The 19,415-nt window shown below is 47.3% G+C and overlaps 1 protein-coding gene across 1 annotated transcript in view; it reads right to left on the reverse strand.

Annotated features, from left to right (window-relative positions):
• Dnaaf5 (dynein axonemal assembly factor 5) overlaps window positions 1-19,415 on the reverse strand; it is a 53,651-nt gene that overhangs the window by 3,244 nt on the left and 30,992 nt on the right. Inside the window, exons 8-12 of the mRNA XM_045144403.1 lie at window positions 17,261-17,429; window positions 15,834-15,981; window positions 11,406-11,556; window positions 8,319-8,475; window positions 3,493-3,684 (exon numbers count right to left, since the gene is read on the reverse strand). Coding sequence (XP_045000338.1) covers window positions 3,493-3,684; window positions 8,319-8,475; window positions 11,406-11,556; window positions 15,834-15,981; window positions 17,261-17,429 — 817 coding nt within the window. The remainder of the gene's footprint in view (window positions 1-3,492; window positions 3,685-8,318; window positions 8,476-11,405; window positions 11,557-15,833; window positions 15,982-17,260; window positions 17,430-19,415) is intronic.

Below are 19,415 nucleotides of genomic sequence, written 5' to 3' on the forward strand. Positions count from 1 at the left end.
CCTACCTTTTAAAACCAAAATAAATAAATAAAAACTGAGCTGGAGGTGGAGAGATGGCTTAGCAGTTAAGGTGCTTGGCTGCAAAGCCAAAGAACCTAGGTTCAATTCCCCAGGACCCACAAAAACCAGATGCACATGGTAGCACATGTGTCTGGAGTTCATTTGTAGTGGCTGGAGAGGCCCCGGCATGCCCATTTTCTCTATATCTGCCTCTCTCTCTGCTTCTTTCTCTCCCTCTCAACTTAATAAATTTTTAAAAAGCTATAGGGGCTGGAAAGATGGCTTAGTGGTTAAGGCACAGGCCTGCAAAGCCTAAGGACCCAGGTTTGATTCTCCAGGTCCTATGTAAGCCAGATGGCTACAGTGGCGCATGCATCTAGTTTGTTTGCAGTGGCCCTGGCGTGCCCATTCTCACTCACTCTGTATCTCTCTTTCCCTCTCTGTGTCTCTAATAAATAAATTTTAAAAAATCTTTTAAAAAAGAAAAAGCTGGAGATAAAGCTTAGCAGGAAAGTGTTTGCTAAGCAAAGAGAAGACCCTGGTATATCACAATCCAAGGCAGGGGTTCCAAGTGTGCTCCGAGACACCCAGGGTCCAACCAGAGTGAGTCAAACAGCCCCATAACACCACTCAGATTATGGCCTGCCTACCCACAGCACTTATATCAGCCCTGACAGGACAATGATAGCTGCACCTAGCTGCTCTGCAGTCTTGGTACCATGATCGAGCAACTGACCTAAACAAAAAGGAGCACATAGGTAACTTGCTAATCATAATCATTCTGCTAGAAAGAACAGCTGAGGAGGGATGAAAATAAAACTCCGGGGTTGTAGACACATGGGGGCAGAGATGAAGTGAGTCTATCACTCCAAAGAGGAAGCCAGTCAGGACTCTTCTGAGACTGAGACAGAAGTTAGAAATGTGATTTTTCTTTTGAGGTAGGGTGGATGGAACTCAGTCTTATCACTGAGCTGCATCCCCCAGCCTTCTCTTTACTTCTCTCTCTCTTTTTCTTTCTCTCTCTCTCTCTCTCTCTTTTGTTGTTGTTGTTGTTTTTTTTTAAAATTATTTATTTATTTATTTGAGAGCGACAGATACAGAGAGAAAGACAGATAGAGGGAGAGAGAGAGAATGGGCGCGCCAGGGCTTCCAGCCTCTGCAAACGAACTCCAGACGCGTGCGCCCCCTTGTGCATCTGGCTAACGTGGGACCTGGGGAACCAAGCCTCGAACCGGGGTCCTTGGGCTTCACAGGCAAGCGCTTAACCGCTAAGCCATCTCTCCAGCCCTGTTGTTGTTTTGAGGTAGGGTTTCACTCTAGCCCAGGCTAACCTGGAATTCACTATGTAGTCTCAGGGTGGCCTTGAACTCACAGCAATCCACCTACCTGTGCCTGTTGGGATTAAAGGTAAATGCTACCACATCCGGCCTCAAATAAATTAATTAAATAGAAGTTTTTTAAAACATTACATTTGGCCAGGTGTGGTGCCCGGCTTTTTTTTTTTAATGTTATACAAAACTGTTCACAACTTCCAAATTAGGATAATGGGGGATAAAAGGTCTAGACTTGTATCCACAGTGGGAAGATACACTTACCACCATATGTTGATACTTCCTAAGTGAGATATAAGAGCCATTATAACAAAGTGCCACAAGGAAGTGTAGATTTTTTGTTTTGTTTTGTTTTGTTTTGAGGTAGGGTTTCACTCTAGCCTAGGCTGACCTGGAATTCACTATGTAGTCTCAGGGTGGCCTCAAACTCACGGTGATTCTCCTACCTCTACCTCCCAAGTGCTGGGATTAAAGGCATGCACCACCATGCCTGGCGAAGTGTAGATTTTAAAATGGGGTTAGGAAAAGTTCTTGATGGTAAAGGATTTTCAGTATTGCTGAAGACTCCATATATTTGGGCTACAAGGTCACTGAGAAATCCTGCTGGAGCTGAGCTGAAAATTTCTTCCATGTAGACCAGCTGACAAAAAGCTGGAAAAAGCCACACTGCATGCAGTTCAATGGGAGATATTTGGCTGGAGGTTAGAGAACCTTTTCTTTTCAGAGGACAGTGACCCTGGGATGACTTAGAAGGCACCATGTTGCTGAGAAGTGACAGAGTGCTCAGCACTGAAATATTTCAACCACACCTTCCTAGGCTCAGGGTCCATTGCAGAAGAGGTGGCAGAAAGAATGTAAGCGCCAAAGGGGAAAAAAGGAAAAAAAAAAAAAGAGCCAAAGGAAGGTAGGACTCCTTACAACGTGCTCCTCCAGACACAAAATGGCCTGGATGCCCATGACCTCACAGTGCCTGACACTACCTACACAAGACCATCATAAGAGGAGGAAAAGATGATGACATGAAAATAAAAGAGACTGATTGAGAGGGTGAGGGGATATGATGGAGTGGAATTTCAAAGGGGAAAATGGGAGTAGGGAGGGAATTACCATGGGATATTGTATATAATCATAGAAGTTGTCAATAATAAAAAAAATAAAAAGGCCAGGTGTGGTGGCGCATGCCTTTAATCCCAGCACTCAGGAGGTAGAGGTAAGAGGATTGTGGTGAGCTCAAGGCCACCCTGAGACTACACAGTTAATTCCAGGTCAGTCTGGACCAGAGTGAGACCCTACCTAGAAAAACCAAAGGAAAAAAAAAAAAGAATGTTTGGAAAACTTTCACCAGTCTTTCCTGGCATAAGATCAGAATGCAATATCCAATTATCTGAGAATAAGCCTCCATTATCCAAGTACACATGAAGCTAGAGATGGACCACATTTTATCATGTATTTATTTTATTTTATTTTGATTTTTCAAGGTAGGGTTTCACTCCAGCTCAGGCTTACCTAGAATTCACTATGTAGTCTCAGGGTGGCCTCGAACTCTTGGTGATCCACCTACCTCTGCCTTCCAAGTGCTGGAACTAAAGGCGTGTGCCACCAGGCCCAGCTTAATCATGTATTTCTTGTTTGTTTGCTTGTTTTTAGACAGGGTCTTACACTGTTGCCCAGGTTTCCCTTGAACATACAGCAATCCTAATTCAAACCTCCCAAGTGCTCCTGTTGTAATTTTTTTGCATGTGTTAGTAGTGGTGTAGAGGCCAGAGATTGGCATAAGGTGTCTTCCTTGATCACTGTCTACTTTATTTACTTAAGCAGTCTTCGTTGAACCTAGATCTCACTAATTCATCCAGTCTAGCTAGTCAGCTACCACGCCTGTCACACATATGGGAGCTAAGGGTCTTAGCTCCAGTCTTTCTGCTTGCACACAAAGTGCTTTGTCCACTGAGCCATCTCCCTAGTTCCAGTACTGTTGTAATTTTAAACAAACGAACCATTATTGAAAACATTTTTTGTTTGTTTGCTCTAGCCCAGGCTGACCTGGAATTCACAATGATCCTCCTTTCTCTGCCTCCCGAATGCTGGATTAAAGGTGTTTGTCACCATGCCCAGATGAAAACTTTCTTGTTTTAACTTCTATTAAAATAACTCTGGAGCTTACCAAGGATAGCATCCTGGATGGTGTGTTCGGGATCATCCAGGTGGACCAGAAGCTCTCGGTACAGGAATTGAACACTGCTCTGGTAGGAGGATCTCCCGTCAGTATTCTCCACACACTTCAGCCATGTGAGTAAAGCAGAGGCAGCGGCCACCCTTACGTCATTGGAGAAGTCATCCAGCCGCTTTAAGAGCTCTGCAAGGAAAAAAAAAGAGCTCTGGAAGTAGGAGCTAAGACAGGGGTATGACACCCATGTAGAAAGACCCACTGGCCCTGTTTAACGCATATGCATGGGCAGCTTGCCCTCAGGACCCAGAGAATCTACCCTTCCAAGGGAGATTTCCCAAAACTTAAAAACTTAGCTCCACACAGGACAGATCACAGTTGCCCTGGAGCTGTCTTCTCCATGGAGAGTTCTTAGCCCTCATTGTCACATGCAGGCCTCTGGAAGTGGTCATCTCTCCTTCCCTACCAGAGGACAGTGCTATCCCCACCTCAGGCTGGCTGTGGGTTCTGCTGGGGCCAGGGGCCAGGCAACCTTGCTATTGCTGGTTTTATCTTTGCCACACTTCCCATCCAGATCCTCTGCTGCTGAACACACTCTTGATGGGTGGAAACTTACAAAGTAAATGCACGAGAGTTCTAATAAATATATGCTTTCCCAAATGATCTATATCTATATCTATATCTATATCTATATCTATATCTATATATGTATGTGAGTAAGTATGTAAGTAACTTGGTCTGGAGAGATGGCTTAGTGGTTAAGGTGCTTGCCTTTGAAGCCTAAGAACCCAGGTTTGATTCCCCTGTACCTATGTAAACCAGATGCACATGGTAGCACATGCATCTGGAGTTCGTTTACAGTGGCTAGAGGCCCTGGCACACCCATTTTCTAATAAGCAAATAAAATATTTAAAAATATGTATCTCAGGTGGGAGGGATGGCTTAGCGATTAAAGTGCATGCCTGTGCAGCCTAAGGACCCAGGTTTGAATTTCTAGTTCCCATGTAGGGCAGATGCACATGGTGGTGCATGTGTCTGGCTGGAGGCCCTGGCACGCCCATTTTCTCTCTCCCTCTGGTGACCTCTGTGAGCAACCCTAACTTACAGAATCACGTGTTGTGCCAGGAGCACTCTTGTCCACAGCTGGTCTAGTGTACCTGTGTCCAGCTAGGACACCCTTACCTCCACGGCTCTTTAAACAGTGTCCTTATGCAGAGCTGGCTAAGACCAGGAGTGTACTGCGGAGCTCTAGCATGAAAATAACTACACAGATTTGCTGTAAATGGCAGGGAAAATGCACAAATGCATGTGATCTTTTTGCTGGCTTTCATTTACCACCTTTGCATCTGGCTGCAAACACCAGCCAAATGTACACAAAAATAGAGCCGTACAGGCTGTCCGTGGGAACATAATGTAGTTGTGACAAAAATAAAGTGATCAGGAAAGCAACAGGAGAGGGTGGGTGGAAGGCCCTGATCTTTGGATTTCTTCTGGAGGGTGTCTTCCTGCTCCGTCTCAAATCTGAGGATCAAGTCTGCCTTCAGTCCTAGGAAATTCTGGTCTCCAATTCTTCTAACACAGCCCTTGCATCTTCTCTGGGGTTGACACTTCATTTCTTCTCCACCCATCGTCTGTGTCCAGGGAGTCAGAGAGCTTGTATGTGTCTATGCGTGTTCACGTGTGTGCATGTGGAGGTGAGAGGCTGACATTGGTGCTTTCCTCCATCATGCTCACTTTATTTACCAAGACAGGATCACTCATCTGAACCCAGGTCAGCTATCTGGCTGGAGTCGCTAGCCAGTCTGCTCCAGGGGTGCCCTGTCTCCAACTCCAAAGTACTGGGATTATAGGGAGATGACACCATGCCTGGAAGTTAGGTGGGAGCTGGGGATCTGAACTCCCGTCTTTATACTGATGTGGCAGCGTATTATCCACTGGGCCATCTCCCTAGTCTTAGAAGCCTTTCAATTCACTAATCCCCTTCAGTTGTGTTAAGGGTTTACCCAGTGCACTTAGGGTCTCATTTATTTATTTATTTATTTATTTTGCAAGCAGGGGGTAGGGAGAAAGAGGAGAGAGTGGGCACACCAGAGCCTCTGGCCTCTGCAAACAAAGTCCAGATACATGTGCCACTTTGTGCATCTGGCTTTATGCAGGTATTGGGGAATCAAACCTGAGTCCTTAGGCTTTGCAGGCAAACAAACAAACAAAAATATATGTGTAACTTGAGACAAGGGTGAGGGGAAGGAGGAAAAGAGGGACAGGGAGAGGGAATGAGCACACCAGGATCTCTAGCCAGTACAACTGGACTCCAGTATGTGCCACCTTGTGCATCCGGCTTTACAGGGGTTCAGGGAATCAAACATGGGTTCTTAGGCTTTGCAGGCAAGCGCCTTAACCACTGAGAATCACTCCATCCCCTATAATAATAATAATAATTGCCATTATTATTATTTTGTTTTGTTGGTTTTTTGAGATAGGGTCTTGCTCTATCCCAGGCTGACCTGGAATTCACTAAGTAGTTTCAGGCTGGTCTCAAACTCACAGTGATCCTCCTATCTTTGCCTCCTGAATGCTGGGATTAATGGTGTGCTCCACCATGCTTGGCCCCAGGATTTTTTAAAAACATTAGTTAATGATTTATTACTGCTGTGTGTGAGTCAAAGGACAACTTTGGGGCTGGTCTTTGCCTGTCTATAATGAGAACAGTATCTCTTTGTTCACTGCTCCCTTCTAGAAATTTCCAGGAAATGTTCTCTAAGTGGCCCCTCCATACAAAGGGAATACTGTGATTACAGAGATTTGGTACAACTTCTAGCTTTTTATTTTATTTTGTTATGTTATGTTATTGGTTTATTTTTTTGAGGTAGGGTTTCACTCTAGCCCAGGCTGACTTGGAGTTTACTATGTAGTCTGTGTGGCCTTGAACTCATGGTGATCCTCCTACCTCTGCCTCAGGAGTGCTAGGATTAAAGGCATGTGCCACCACACCCGGATAGCTTCTGGGTTTGTTTTTGGAGACTTGGTCTCATTCTAGCCCAGTATGGCCATGAGTTCAATGTGATTCTACTTCAGCCTCCCAAGTGCCGTGGTTAAAGGTGTAAGCTATCACGTCCGCAGCTTCCAGCTTTTACATGGGTTCTGGAGATCTGATATCATTTACTTAAGAAGTGCTTTATCTGCTGAGCCACTCCCCAACCTATGTTTTATTTAGTGAGGCAAAGTTTTATTGGGTAAAAAGAAAGAAAAAGAAGAAAGCTGGTGCACCAGGTCTGCATTCCAGAGTTTGGGATCTCAAGACGCAGCCTTGAACTATTCAGAGTGTCAGCTTATTTTTTTTTTTTGTTGTTGTTCTTTTGTGTTTTTTTTTCTCGAGGTAGGGTCTCACTGACCTGTAATTCACTATGTAGTCCAAGGCTGGCCTTGAACTCACAGCAATCCTCCTACCTCTGCCTCCCAAGTACTGGGATTTAAAAGCATGTGCCACCACGCCTGGCTGTTTGCAGCTAAAAATTATTTATTTATTTATGAGCGAAACAGACAGAAAGAAACAAGGAGAGAAAAAAAGTGTGTGTGAGAGAGAGAGAGAGAGAGAGAGAGCAAGCGAGCGAGCGAGCATGCACGTGTGTGAGTATGGGAGCAGCAGGGCCTCCTGCCACTGCGAACAAGCTCCAGATGCATGTGCCACTTTATGCATTTGGCTTTACGTGGGTACTAGGGAACTCAAACCCAAGCTATTAGACTTTGCAAACAAGTACCTTTACCTAGTGAGCCATTTCTCCAGACCCCCAGTCCCCCCTTTTTTGTTTATCTTTCAAGGTATTTTCAGTATTGTCAGGGTGGCCTTGAACTCACAACAATCCTCCTACCTCTACCTCCCAAGTGCCAGGATTAAAGGTGTGCTCTACCATGCCTGGCATTCCCCAGCCCATTAAAAAAAATTATATATATATTTATTTATTTACAAGCAGAGACAGAGAATGGGCACATCAGGGTCCCCAGCCTCTAAATAACTCCAGATGCATGAATCATTTTGTGCATCTGGCTTTATGTGGGTACTGGGGAATTGAACCCAGGTTGTCAGGCTTTGCAGGCAAGTAGCTTAACTACTGAGTAATCTCTCCAGCCCCTCAACAGGGTTTTCAATAAACTCAAAGCTTACCCATTCAGCTAGTCTAGCTAGCTAGATTACTCCAAAGATCCCATGTGAGCCTCGCCAGTGCAAGGATTACAGTTATCACCACATCTGGCATTTATGTGGTGCTAGCAAACACTTTACCAATGAGCCATCTCACCAGCCCCTCTGGATTATCTCTTGGTAGCTAACCAATGCTCCCTTGAGTTCTTTCTGCCTTGCTTGCATCTAGAATCACGGTGATCCTCATACCTCTGTCTCCCAAGTGCTGGGATTAAAGGCATGCGTCACCACATCCAACTTGCATCTAGAATCTAGATGGCTTCTAATACTCTGATCCTTCCTACACCTGGATTGGATGTGTATGGTGTTTGGAATTGAAAAAAGACACTAGGGCTGGTCCTTGGCAATGGCAGGCTGCCCCTCTCCGGCCCACCTACCCAATGTACCATCCACCCTGCTTCCATGCAGTGCTCTCTAATACAGTGCGCAGAATCTGCATCCTAGACTTTCTTTCCACTGAGGCCTGGCAACATCCCTGCTCCAAGTGGGGGGTCCCTGCCACCCTTACAGGCTGTACCCCAGGTGCTGTGGAAGGAGAGCCTGGGCCCACACCCCATCTGGCCCAGAGATGATGTTCCCCTTTTATTTACTCCCTCCGCCCCTCAGGTAAACCAAAGGGTCCTACCAGGATAAACCTTGAGGAATTTATCTGGTTCCATCCTATTGCCAGAGGTCTTTAGAAACATGTTGACAATGCGGCAGGACATCAGTCGGGTCATATGTGAGTCCTCCTCCAGCGTGGCCAGCACTTGGGGCATCAGGGTTTCCTGTGCCTCCTGCACCTGAGATCACAAATGAGTGAGAGGACATGGCCAAGGCCAGCACATTCCTGCCTAGCATACTAACAAACTGCAGCTTAGAATACTGTACTCAAAAGTTTTACCTAGAAGTAAGGTAAATAGGAAAAGTGTGACATGTGTAGACTGATCAGTCAGGCATACTGGCAAACATCTATAACCCCAGCACTCAGGAGGTAGAGGTAGGAGGATCACCATGAGTTTTAGGTCAGCTTGGGGCTAATGAGTGAGCTCCAGATCACCTGGGTTACAGTGAGACCATATACAGTTAGTTCTAGGCCAACCTAAGATACATCAAGACTGTTTCAAAAAAGCAAAGCAAAACAAACTGCAAGAAAAGATTCCCCAAGCACAGCTAGCTCTTTAAGGGGTTAAGTTGTGAAAAGGAGGCAGAAGATAATGGGGAGTTGTCCTAAAATGAGAGGCCAGGCATGGTGGCACATGCCTTGAATCCCAGCAATTGGGAGGTAGAGGTAGGAGGATCCCTGTGAGTTTGAGGCCAGCCTGGAACTACAGAGTGAGATCCAGGTTAGCCTGAGCTAGAGTGAGACCCTATCTTGAAAATAAAAAGGAAAAAGAGAGAAGCCAGACATAATGGCATAGGACTGTCTGGGCAATTTAGTGATACCCTATCTCAAAATAAATGAAGACCAAAAAGGGGAGGGACTCAGAGTGTAAGCCAGGGGTAGGTGCTCACCTATAATCCCTAGTACTGAAAAAAGAAATTCAGGAGAGACAGGAACAAACTCAAATGATGATGTAAGATTCCATGGGAAAAGAGATTAAGGAAAAAGACCCAGCAGCTGTGGAAGCTCCAGGGCTCTGAGAATAGCCATAGCAGGCTTTACTATGGTCCCAAGGTCATCACCTCTACTAAGAAAGTGACACTGGGAGTGTGTGTGTGTTGGGCTGCAAGCCTTCTGAGATGCAGCTAAAGGAAGAGAAGCCACACACAGAGGGAGGCACAGCTGGCGTAGGCAGTACAGCAGCGCGTCTCGGTGGCAAGGGCCTGGTAATCGTGGGACTGTGATGTCATCCCATCGCTACTAGGACGTGGGTGGCGGACTGTGTGTCTATACCACCATCTAGCCTACCAGAGGGTTTCTGAAAATCAGACAGGGGGGTAGGGCTGTGGGGTAAAGATGGGGTGATGGGGCCATGGCATCCAGTAGAGGGAAGAGTGGGTAGGGGAACAATGAAGATGGTATCCCTGTTAAGCAAACAAATATACACAAAGCCAGGCTGTGTGAATACTGGACAATGGCCCCAGGACCAAGTTAGCAGTTTTAACTGGATTTCTTTCCTGTTCGGAGAAATAACAGGCAGACGTGGTGAGGCACGCCTTTAATCCCAGAACTCAGGAGGCAGAATAGGAGGATCACCGTGAGTTGTAGGCTACATAGTGAATTCCAGTCAGCCTGAGCTAGAATGAAACCCTACCTCAAAAATAAAATAAAATAAAATAAAAATTTCATTTCACAAAAGTGTTCTCTGGACTAGGATCTTGATTTATTATTTTTAAAAAATCTATATTTGAGGCAGTGGTAGGAGGATTACTGTGACTCTGAGGCCAGCCTACAGAGTGAGTTCCAGATCAGCCAAGGCTAGAGTAAGACCCCACCTCGGGGAAAAACAAACAAACAAACTTTATTTGAGAGAGAAGGCAATCGTGCCAGGGCCTCTTTCTGCTGTAAACACACTCCAGATGCAAGCACAATGCTGTGCATCTGGCACTACACCTGGGCTGGCAGACTGCAAGCAAGTGCCTTTAATCACTGAGTCATTTCCCAAACCCAAGAATCTAGAATTTTCAAAAAAAAATTTGTTTATTTACTTGAGAGTGACAGACACAGAAAGAAGCAGATAGAGACAGAGAATGGGCGCGCCAGGGCCTCCAGCCACTGCAAATGAACTCCACAGACATGCATCCCTTGTGCATCTGGCTAACGTGGGTCCTGGGGAATAGAGCCTCGAACCAGGCTCCTCAGGCTTCACAGGCAAGTGCTTAACTGCTAAGCCATCTCTCTAGCCCAAGAATCTTGATTTTTAAAGTTCAGATGATCTCAAAAACTTATGTTTTAGTTTGATCATCTGATCTGAAAAAAAAAATCATTTATAATTTCTCACACCCTACCTACTCATGGAACCCTAAAGGGTGTCCAGCCACATTTGTGCAGCATGGGTTAAGTAACAACTGGATGCCAGCAGGGGGCGCACATGCATTGTGGACACCAGACAGATGGGCTTCTGGAAGTGTAAACACATTCATGGGGTAGGAGCAGAAGTGCTAATTCTTCTCAGGGTTTCCACGGCCCATTGGTTCCAGGCCCTAGGGGACATTAACAATAGCAGGGCAGGACGCCTGTTCTGTCCTTACAGCATGCCCAGGTTCTTGGACTCACAGGGGTCCTTCTACCTCTGCCTCCCAAGTGCTGGGATTAAAGGTGCCACCACACCCAGCTATGGCCCAGGATTTTTACATGACATTTTACTTTGAGGCTACTTTGGTAAGCCTAACACAACCAAGCTCTGGCCAGATCTGCAGGTCCCCAGTGGAGGCGGAGCCCACACCCACACACATCCCAGGCTGCCACCCTCTGGAAGCTGCATAGGTCTATAGGGCCTCACATTGTGTGGATAAAACCTAAAACGGGGGCTGGAGAGATGGCTTAGCGGTTAAGCGCTTGCCTGTGAAGCCTAAGGACCCCGGAGGCTCGGTTCCCTAGGTCCCACGTTAGCCAGATGCACAAGGGGGCGCACGCATCTGGAGTTCGTTTGCAGAGGCTGGAAGCCCTGGCGCGCCCATTCTCTCTCTCTCCCTCTATCTGTCTTTCTCTCTGTGTCTGTTGCTCTCAAATAAATAAATAAATAATTAAAAAAAAAAAAAAACCTAAAACGGCCATATCAGACCCTACCTGTTTGGCTGACAGGATGTCACTGCTGGTGAGTGCCCACAGGCAGGACACAGCGGCTGTCCGGATGGCAGCAGCAGTCCTCCCTGCATGCCACTGCAGGTTGGGGGCCAGGATGTCCTTCACCACCATCTCCAAGTAGCCATGGAACTGCCTGGCAGAGCAGAAGGGCAGGTGAGGAAGGGCAGGCAGACCTGCTATAAAGGGCACACTGGAGTTTGGGAAGTGCATGGGGCTGGGGTTTAGGAAGGCTTGACAAAAGGGGCATGAAAAGACCCAGGACCTATGAGTGCCAACTTGGACAGAAGCTAGGGCCAACAGTGGGGGGGGGGGGTGAACAAAGCAAAACAAGTAAGTACCCTAACCTAGTGTGCCCATCTGCCTGTCTCAGGGAGGCATGTGTGCACCTGAGAGCCTTGAGAGCAGGAGCCCTGGCACAAGTCCTCCACCCCATCCGTCCCCACGTCAGCAGGCCTTGCCCAACTGGTACCAGGACAGCTTTAAGCCTTTTCACACACCCTGCTGCCCAGAGCTTGGCAGGCGGCCTGCTAGGCCCTTTCTTCTCCTTAGCCCTCTCACCTCCCATTCCCACAGGAACATGTCAACCCAGTGATGAAGGGGATCAAGGGAACCCTAAAAGCTAAATGGTGCAGCCTGATTCACATACACTCAAGTAGGTTTTTGCTGTTTTGATTTCTTTTAATTTTTCAGAGTTGGAACCCAGCTGCTTGTGCATACCAGGCAAGGGCTCTACCGCTAGGTGACACCCCAGCACTCAATGTGTTTATGCAAAGACCTGCCCCATCCTGCAGTGATTCACAAGTACGGCTCACAGCGACCTAACACTGTGCCCTTCCCCAAGGAGGTTCCCATAAAGTGGCTTGCAAGAGTCACAGGCTTCAGAATGAGCACCTGTGAGCCTCCATGGATCATGACGTGGCCTCTGCGTCACATGACATTGCAGCCATTGCCCATCAGAACCTGTCATCTGCACAATTTAAACGAGGGAGCAAGAGAAAGACCAATGCTTCCACAGTGGGAATCCTGGTACAGATGGCACCCAGAGGCCCCACTACCCTGAGGCCACATCACGGACAGGCCTTCCAGGCACCAGACAGAACAGGTGAGACTGCCCCATGTCACTCATCCTTCCAGAACTCCCTCCCCCTCCTCCCCGCCCCAGGTAGGGTCTCCCTGTAGCCCAGGCTGATCTGGAATTCACTACATAGTCTCAGGGCGACCTTGAACTCACAGGGGTCCTTCTACCTCTGGCTCCCAAGTGCTGGGATTAAATGTGTGTTCAATACGCCCAGCTATGGCCCATGACTTTTACATGACATTTTACTTTGAGGCTAACAAAGTGTTTCCAGTCCTCACAGCCACAATACAATGGCACAAAGGCAGTGCCTTGGAAATGGCTTCTTGTGGCTACTCCCTGCCATGTCAACCTTGCTCCTTTATGGACATCTCTAGAGCGGGAGGCTGTGAGGAGGCAAACTGATACAAAGGACGAAGGGATGAGCAGCATCCTTCAACAGGTCAATTCACACAATGCTTTGGAAGAGCTCTGGTCACAACCTGGGCAGAGCCATGAGGGGCCTGGGCAAGGATGAGCGGTGAGGACACCACACTTAGCTGCTGTATCTCCTCCGGGAAGAGAGTCCTGATGCAACATAAGGCTTACACTGTTAGAGGAGACATCCTCAAACTGAGAAGCCCTGCCCAGACACATTTCTTGTCTCCACAGTGGACATTACCTGACCTCTTCCCCACCTTCAGGCTGCCACCACAGCAAGGACTTGAAGCTGCAGGTGCTTGACAAGTGCTGAGGGAGCATGTGCACTCAGCACAGGCATGGCCAGTCACAGGTTCTTTCCCAGTGCCCAGTGAGCTATTGAGACACCAGGGCCTCAGCCATTGCAATTGAACGCCAGATACTTGCGCCACCTAGTGGGTCTGTGTGACCTTGTGTCTGCCTCACCTTTGTGCATCTAGCTAACGTGGGATCTGGAGAGTAGAATGTGGGTCCTTAGGCTTTGCAGGCATGCACCTTAACTGCTCAGCCTCCATTCCAGACCCCAGTGACATTTTTTAGGGCCTTATTTTAGCCCAGGCTGACCTAGAATTCACTATGTAGTCTCCGGGTGGCCTCGGATGCACAGCAATCCTCCTACCTCTGCCTCCCGAGTGCTGGGATTAAAAGCTTGCACCACCATGCCTGGCCACCCAGTGGGCATTTTAAAAAATATTTTTTATTTATGTGCAAGCAGAGAGAAATTCTAGACACCTGTGCCACTTTGTCCATCTGCCTTTAAGGAGGTACTGCGAAACTGAACCCAGGCCATCAGGCTAGGTAGTATATGATCCTACTTGTCCTCCCCACCCCACCATAGGGTTTCACTCTATCTCAGGTTGACCTGAACCCATTCTGTAGTCCCAGGCTGGCCTCAGACTCAGTGATCCTCTTACCTCTGCCTACTGAATCAGATTAAAGGTGTGTGCCACCATGCGTGGCATGTTGTTGGTTTTTTTTTATAATCCCACAAATCAAAACTAAAGGCTATTATTTTTCAAACCTTCCCTGCCTATAACTGAATAGCCAAGTTGAATAATACTGACTTCTTCCTGTGAGAAGTATTAAATGTGTCTTTGGAAACACAGGCCAAACCTCATAGCTGCGTTCCTGGGTTAGGAGTTGCTGCTGCGCTACACGTGCAGAGGGCCATGGCAGGAGCCAGTCTCTGCTGTGCTCACACACGATCCCCACACGGTCTGCCTGCTGGATGGCCAGCTGCCAAGGTGCTCATTAGTACCTTTTATGATCGCTTCTCAGCCCTGAGGTTTTGGTTGTTTCTTTTTAAATACTTTATTTATTTATGAGAGAGAATGAGAGAATGGATGCTCTAGGGGCTTCAGCTACTGACAATGAACTCTAGACATGTATGCACCACCTTGTGCATCTGGTTTTATGTGGGCACTAGGAAAGAGAACCTGGGTCCTTTGGCTTTGCAGGCAACTGCCTTAACCACTAAGCACCACCCCCCCAGCCCTGTTTGTTTTTGTTTTATTGATTTTGGAGGTAGGGTTTCACTCTAATCCAGGCTGACCTGGAATTCACTATGTAGTCTCAGGGTGGCCTCAAACTCTTGGTGATCCTCCTACTTCTGCTGGAATTAAAGGCGTGTACCACCATGTCTGGCATTCCTTAGTTGTTTTTTGACAAGCAGGAAACAAAAGTTCCTGCAGTGCTAAGGGCTGGCTGCAGGCCTGATGCAGGTACCAGGGTGCCATCAAAAGTGAAAGGTCTGAATGACTAAGTCACTCCCACAGGGAGCTTTATGGTTTGTAGATCCACACTTGACAATGACAGAGTTGTTTGGGATGGGGGAGCAGGTGGGGTCCCAGCTGCTGACGTGGGGCCACCAGACTGCTGGGATGGTCGGGTTCAAGAAGACTTGCACATTTTGCCAATTGAACCAAGGGTTCCGGTGGTTTAAGAGGTGGAGGTAGGGGCTCTTCCTCAGGGCAATTCTGCAATTCTCCACCCTCCCTCTCCTGCTACCACATGCTCACAGGTCTCCTCCAGCAAGAGATGCTGGGTCCTTGGGACACTCTGCAGGGGCTGCCTCCTTCCCCAGCCTGGTCCTCTTCTCCAGGCTCTTTGTTCTATTCGCCTTTTCCTTTCTTCAAAGCCATAAAACTGAAGGCTCTTCATGTTTTAATGGGGTCTCAAACTTCTTTGAGATAAAAGAAAGGGATCTCTCTTAAGGCACGACCATCAATGCTAATTCAGTCAGTTCAACCAGAGTGAGGTCTGAAGGCACCAAAGGCTTTTAAAGCTGAGGACAGCCAATACATAAACTATTAATAGTAAATGTTCCCTAAAATTTCTTCATTTAATGGAATTGTTGATGTCTCCACTAAACAACTTTGATGTACTGTTCTGTGTTCTCTGAGCTGCACTTTCTATCTGGTTTACTCAACAGTAAATGAGGCTGGGGACGCAGGCCACCAAGAAGCTTTCTACCTTAGACAGGGGCTAACTGTCCAATGCAGTATGAGGAGGTAGGGTCCTGTCTAGTCCAGTGCAGTGTGAGGAAATGGGGGTCCTGCCCAGTACAAGGTGGGCAGGTAGGGTCCTTCCCAGTGCTAATGCAGGAAGATGGGATCATATCCAGTGCAGTGTGGGAGGTAGGGTTCTTTCCAGTGCTGTGTAGGAAGATGGATGATGTCCAGTGTGGGGTGGGAGGTAGGGCCATTTCCAGTGCTGTGTAGGAAGATGGGATCATGCCAGGTGCAAATGTGGGAGGTAAGGTCTTGTCCAGTGCAGTGTGGGGAGTTGGGGACCCTGCCTAGTACAGTTAGGGAAGGTGGGAGCCTGCCTCATCTAGAACCCATGGTGAGCTGTGCATAGACATGAGGATGACCTACCCTTGGGAGTCAACAGTGTCCTTTGGCCTCAGCAGTATGGTGGACAAGACAGAGAAGACCTTCAGGCGCATATGGGGGTCTGTTGTGGGCTGGAGGCAGGTCCTGAGGGTAGGCACCACATGCTGTAGTGCTTCTCCCACGGCTGGTCCTGAAACAAAAAGAGGTGAGGCTACAGCAAGCTGGCATCCTCTCCTGCTTCTCTGTCCAGGCAGAAGACAAACCAGGAACAGGTGCCCTCACAAGTGCATGTTGCTATACCTCAGCCCGCCCACTGCACTGCTCTCCTATCACTGAGGTCATCAAAGGATTAACAGAAAGATTTAAACCCCAGAAGACAATGCTTAAAGAAAACCTTAACATCCTGCTGTTCTTACATTTTTCCAAATTCTTTTTTTTTATTTGAGAAAGAGACAGAGAGATAATGGGCACACCAGGGACCCCAACCATTGCAAATGAACTCGAGATGCATGCGCCACCTTGTACATCTGGCTTACGTGGCTACTGGGGAATCGAACCTGGGATCTTACTCTTTGCAGGCAAGTGCATTAACCACTAAGCAATCTCTCCAGCCCTAAATCCTTTTATTTATTTATTTATTTATTTATTTATTTATTTATTTATTTATTTATTTATTTATTTATTTGACAGAGGGTCCTACTCTGAATCCTAGGCTGGCTTTGAATTTGAGGCAATTCTCCTGTCTCAGCCTTCCAAGTGATGTGACGACAGGTGTGAGCCACCACACCTGGCTACTTCCCCCTTTACTTCCTCCCTTTAGTCAGTACTGGGAATTGAACCCAGGGTCTCACACTTGCTAGGCTAGGGTTGCACCACTGAGCTATATTCCTGGGCTGCAAATTCTTTATTTTCAAGGTAGGGTCTCACTCTAGCCCAGGCTGACCTGGAACTCACTCTGCAGCTCCAGGTTGGCCTCCAACTTACAGTGATCCTCCTTCCTCAGTCTCAGTGCTGAGATGAAAGGTGTGCACCTCCACACCCAGTTAAGGTCCAGAAGATGGCTCAGTGGGTAAGTGCACTTGCTGTGTAAAATGTGAGTTGGAAACCCAGCACTCACATAAAAAGCTGGGCATGGTCATGCATGCCTGTAACTCCAGTACTGAGGGGAATAGAGACGAGAGGATCAATGAGACTCTCAGGTCAGCCAGTTTAACTAAAAACTGGGAGCTCCAGGTTCAGTGAGAGATTGTCTTAGGGAAATAAGGCAAGAGCAATAAAGGACATGTATGTCCTCTGGCCTCTGCATGTGCGAGTGTGGAACATGTCCATCTGCACACACACACCACTAAAACAAAGAAAAGGTTCACCTGGGTTAAAACCAGTCCATGTGTTATACTTGCTAATGCAGAGGAGGGGAGTTAGAGTGGGTGACCTTGGTCAGGGCCCGGGCTGGCCAGCACAAGACTCACCTGCTCGGGTGAGGACAACAAGGAACTGCAGCAGCTGCAGAGAGTGTGTGGTCCAGTTGCTGTGAGAGGCGGTCACCCGCTCCAGTAGAGCACCCACATGCTTTCGGTAAAGGTCGTGACTGCTGGGAGTGTCCTCCACTTTGGCCAGTGCATCCATTGTCTCCTGAGCCTGCAACATAGTGTACAGAGGTTGGCATGAGGCCTTCTTCCCCCTTCTGTGACAGTTTTATGTAGCCCAGGCTAGTCTTGAACCCCTAATCCTCCTACTTCCACCTCCTTAGTATACGGACGGTCAGGTGTGTGCTTCTAGATTCCAATTTGTGTATGTTAGTATTTGTGTGTAGGTGTATGTGGACATGTGTGCACTGGGTGTATTCTTCTATCACTTCACATTTTTATGAGATAGGGTCCCTCCTGAATCTGGAACTTGTAAATATGGCCAATAAGCTAGCTAGAAACTGTCTGCACCTACCCAGTGCTGGGATTATGGGTGTGTACCACCTCGTACAGCATTTTATGTTCTTATATGGGTACAGCAAACATTTTACCCACTAAACATCAGCCCTTAGAGTTTAATGTTTAAAGTGGTTTTTTAAATTAATTATTTATTTGAGAGAAAGGAAGAGGGGGACAGAGAGAGAGGGGGGGAGGGAGGGAGAGGGAGAATGGGTGCACCAGGGCCTCCAGCCACTGCAAAGGAACTCCAGATGCATGCAGTCCCCTGTGCATCTAGCTTACGTGGGTCCTGGAGAATAGAACTGGGATCCTTTGGCTTTGCAGGCAAACACCTTAACCACTAAGCCATCTCTCCAGTCCCCTAAAGTGTTTTTTTAAAATCCCTCCCACTGCAAGGCAGAGTCTTGTCTAGTCTAGGCTGATCTGGAATTCACTATGTAGTCTCAGATTGGCCTTGAACTCACAGCAATCCTCCTACCTCTGCCTCCTAAAGTGCTGGGATTAAATGCGTGCACCACCATGCCCAGCTAGGGTTGGAGAGATGGCCTAGCAGTTAAGGCGTTTGCCTGCAAAGGCAAGGGACACAGGTTCAACTCCCCAAGATCCACATAAGCCAGATACACAAGGTGGTACATGCATCTGGAGTTTGTTTGCAGTGGCTGGAGGCCCTGAGATGCCTATTCTTTCTCTCTCTGCTTCTTTCTCCCTCCTTCCCTCTCTCTGAAATAAATAAATAAAAATAAAATTTTTAAAAAAGTTTTAAAACTATAGGAGATGTCCTTGTTATCCAAGGCCTACAACACACAGGCATCATTGAGTTAAACAGAAACATTTGGTTAGCAGGGAAGCCCTCTGAACAGCACAGAAGGCTTTGGCTATAGCTAACTACAACAAAACTTTGATACTGTGATCTGTATGTGTCAAAACTGACTTTCTAGGGCTGGAGAGAGAGCTTAGTGGTTAAGGCATATGCCTGCAAAGCCAAAGGAACCAGGTTGGATTCCTCAGTACCCATGTGAAGCACATAGTGGTGCATGCGTCTAAAGATTGTTTGCAGTGGCTAGGGGTCCTGGCACACCCATTCTCTATCTGCCTTCTCTTAAATAAATAGAATCTTCCTTCTCATAAATAAATAAATAAAATATTTAAAAACAAACTGATTTTTCAGCAAGTGAAAAATAGATCTGCACCCATTGACCACTAGCAGTTCCTGGGTTCAACGAAGACCCAGAAGCTGAGTCATCTGCGATCTGCAGGGCCTCCTCGAACCACCACAAAAAACAAGGAAATACACACACATCATGGAAGGGCTATACCTCTAAGGCACAGCACTTGCCTTAACATGCACAAGGCTCTGGCTTCTACCCTAGAACCATGAAAACTGTTACTGGAGGGCGCTGTCACCTCCCTCTGCTTAGCTTCTACCCAGACTGGACCTCAAGTGAAAAATAACTTGCAAGTGGCTCTGGAAGAAACACTGTGAGATGATGAATGACAAGCCACCAGCCACCTCTTCACATGTGTCTACTTCCCTGGTGGTGTAACCCTAATTATGAGGAAGTCCTCAAGATTCCCTAGTGGCCGCTGCTTGGTGGCCTATGTCCATTCTGCATAGCTGCCTCACACCCAGCAAGCTTGGTTTCCTTCCTGTCAGTAGTCAATGCCTTGCTAGTACTTATGACCCCGTCAGTGACAAGCT

Source organism: Jaculus jaculus, chromosome 2 (genome assembly GCF_020740685.1).
Source record: "Jaculus jaculus isolate mJacJac1 chromosome 2, mJacJac1.mat.Y.cur, whole genome shotgun sequence".
Lineage (NCBI taxonomy): Eukaryota > Metazoa > Chordata > Mammalia > Rodentia > Dipodidae > Jaculus > Jaculus jaculus.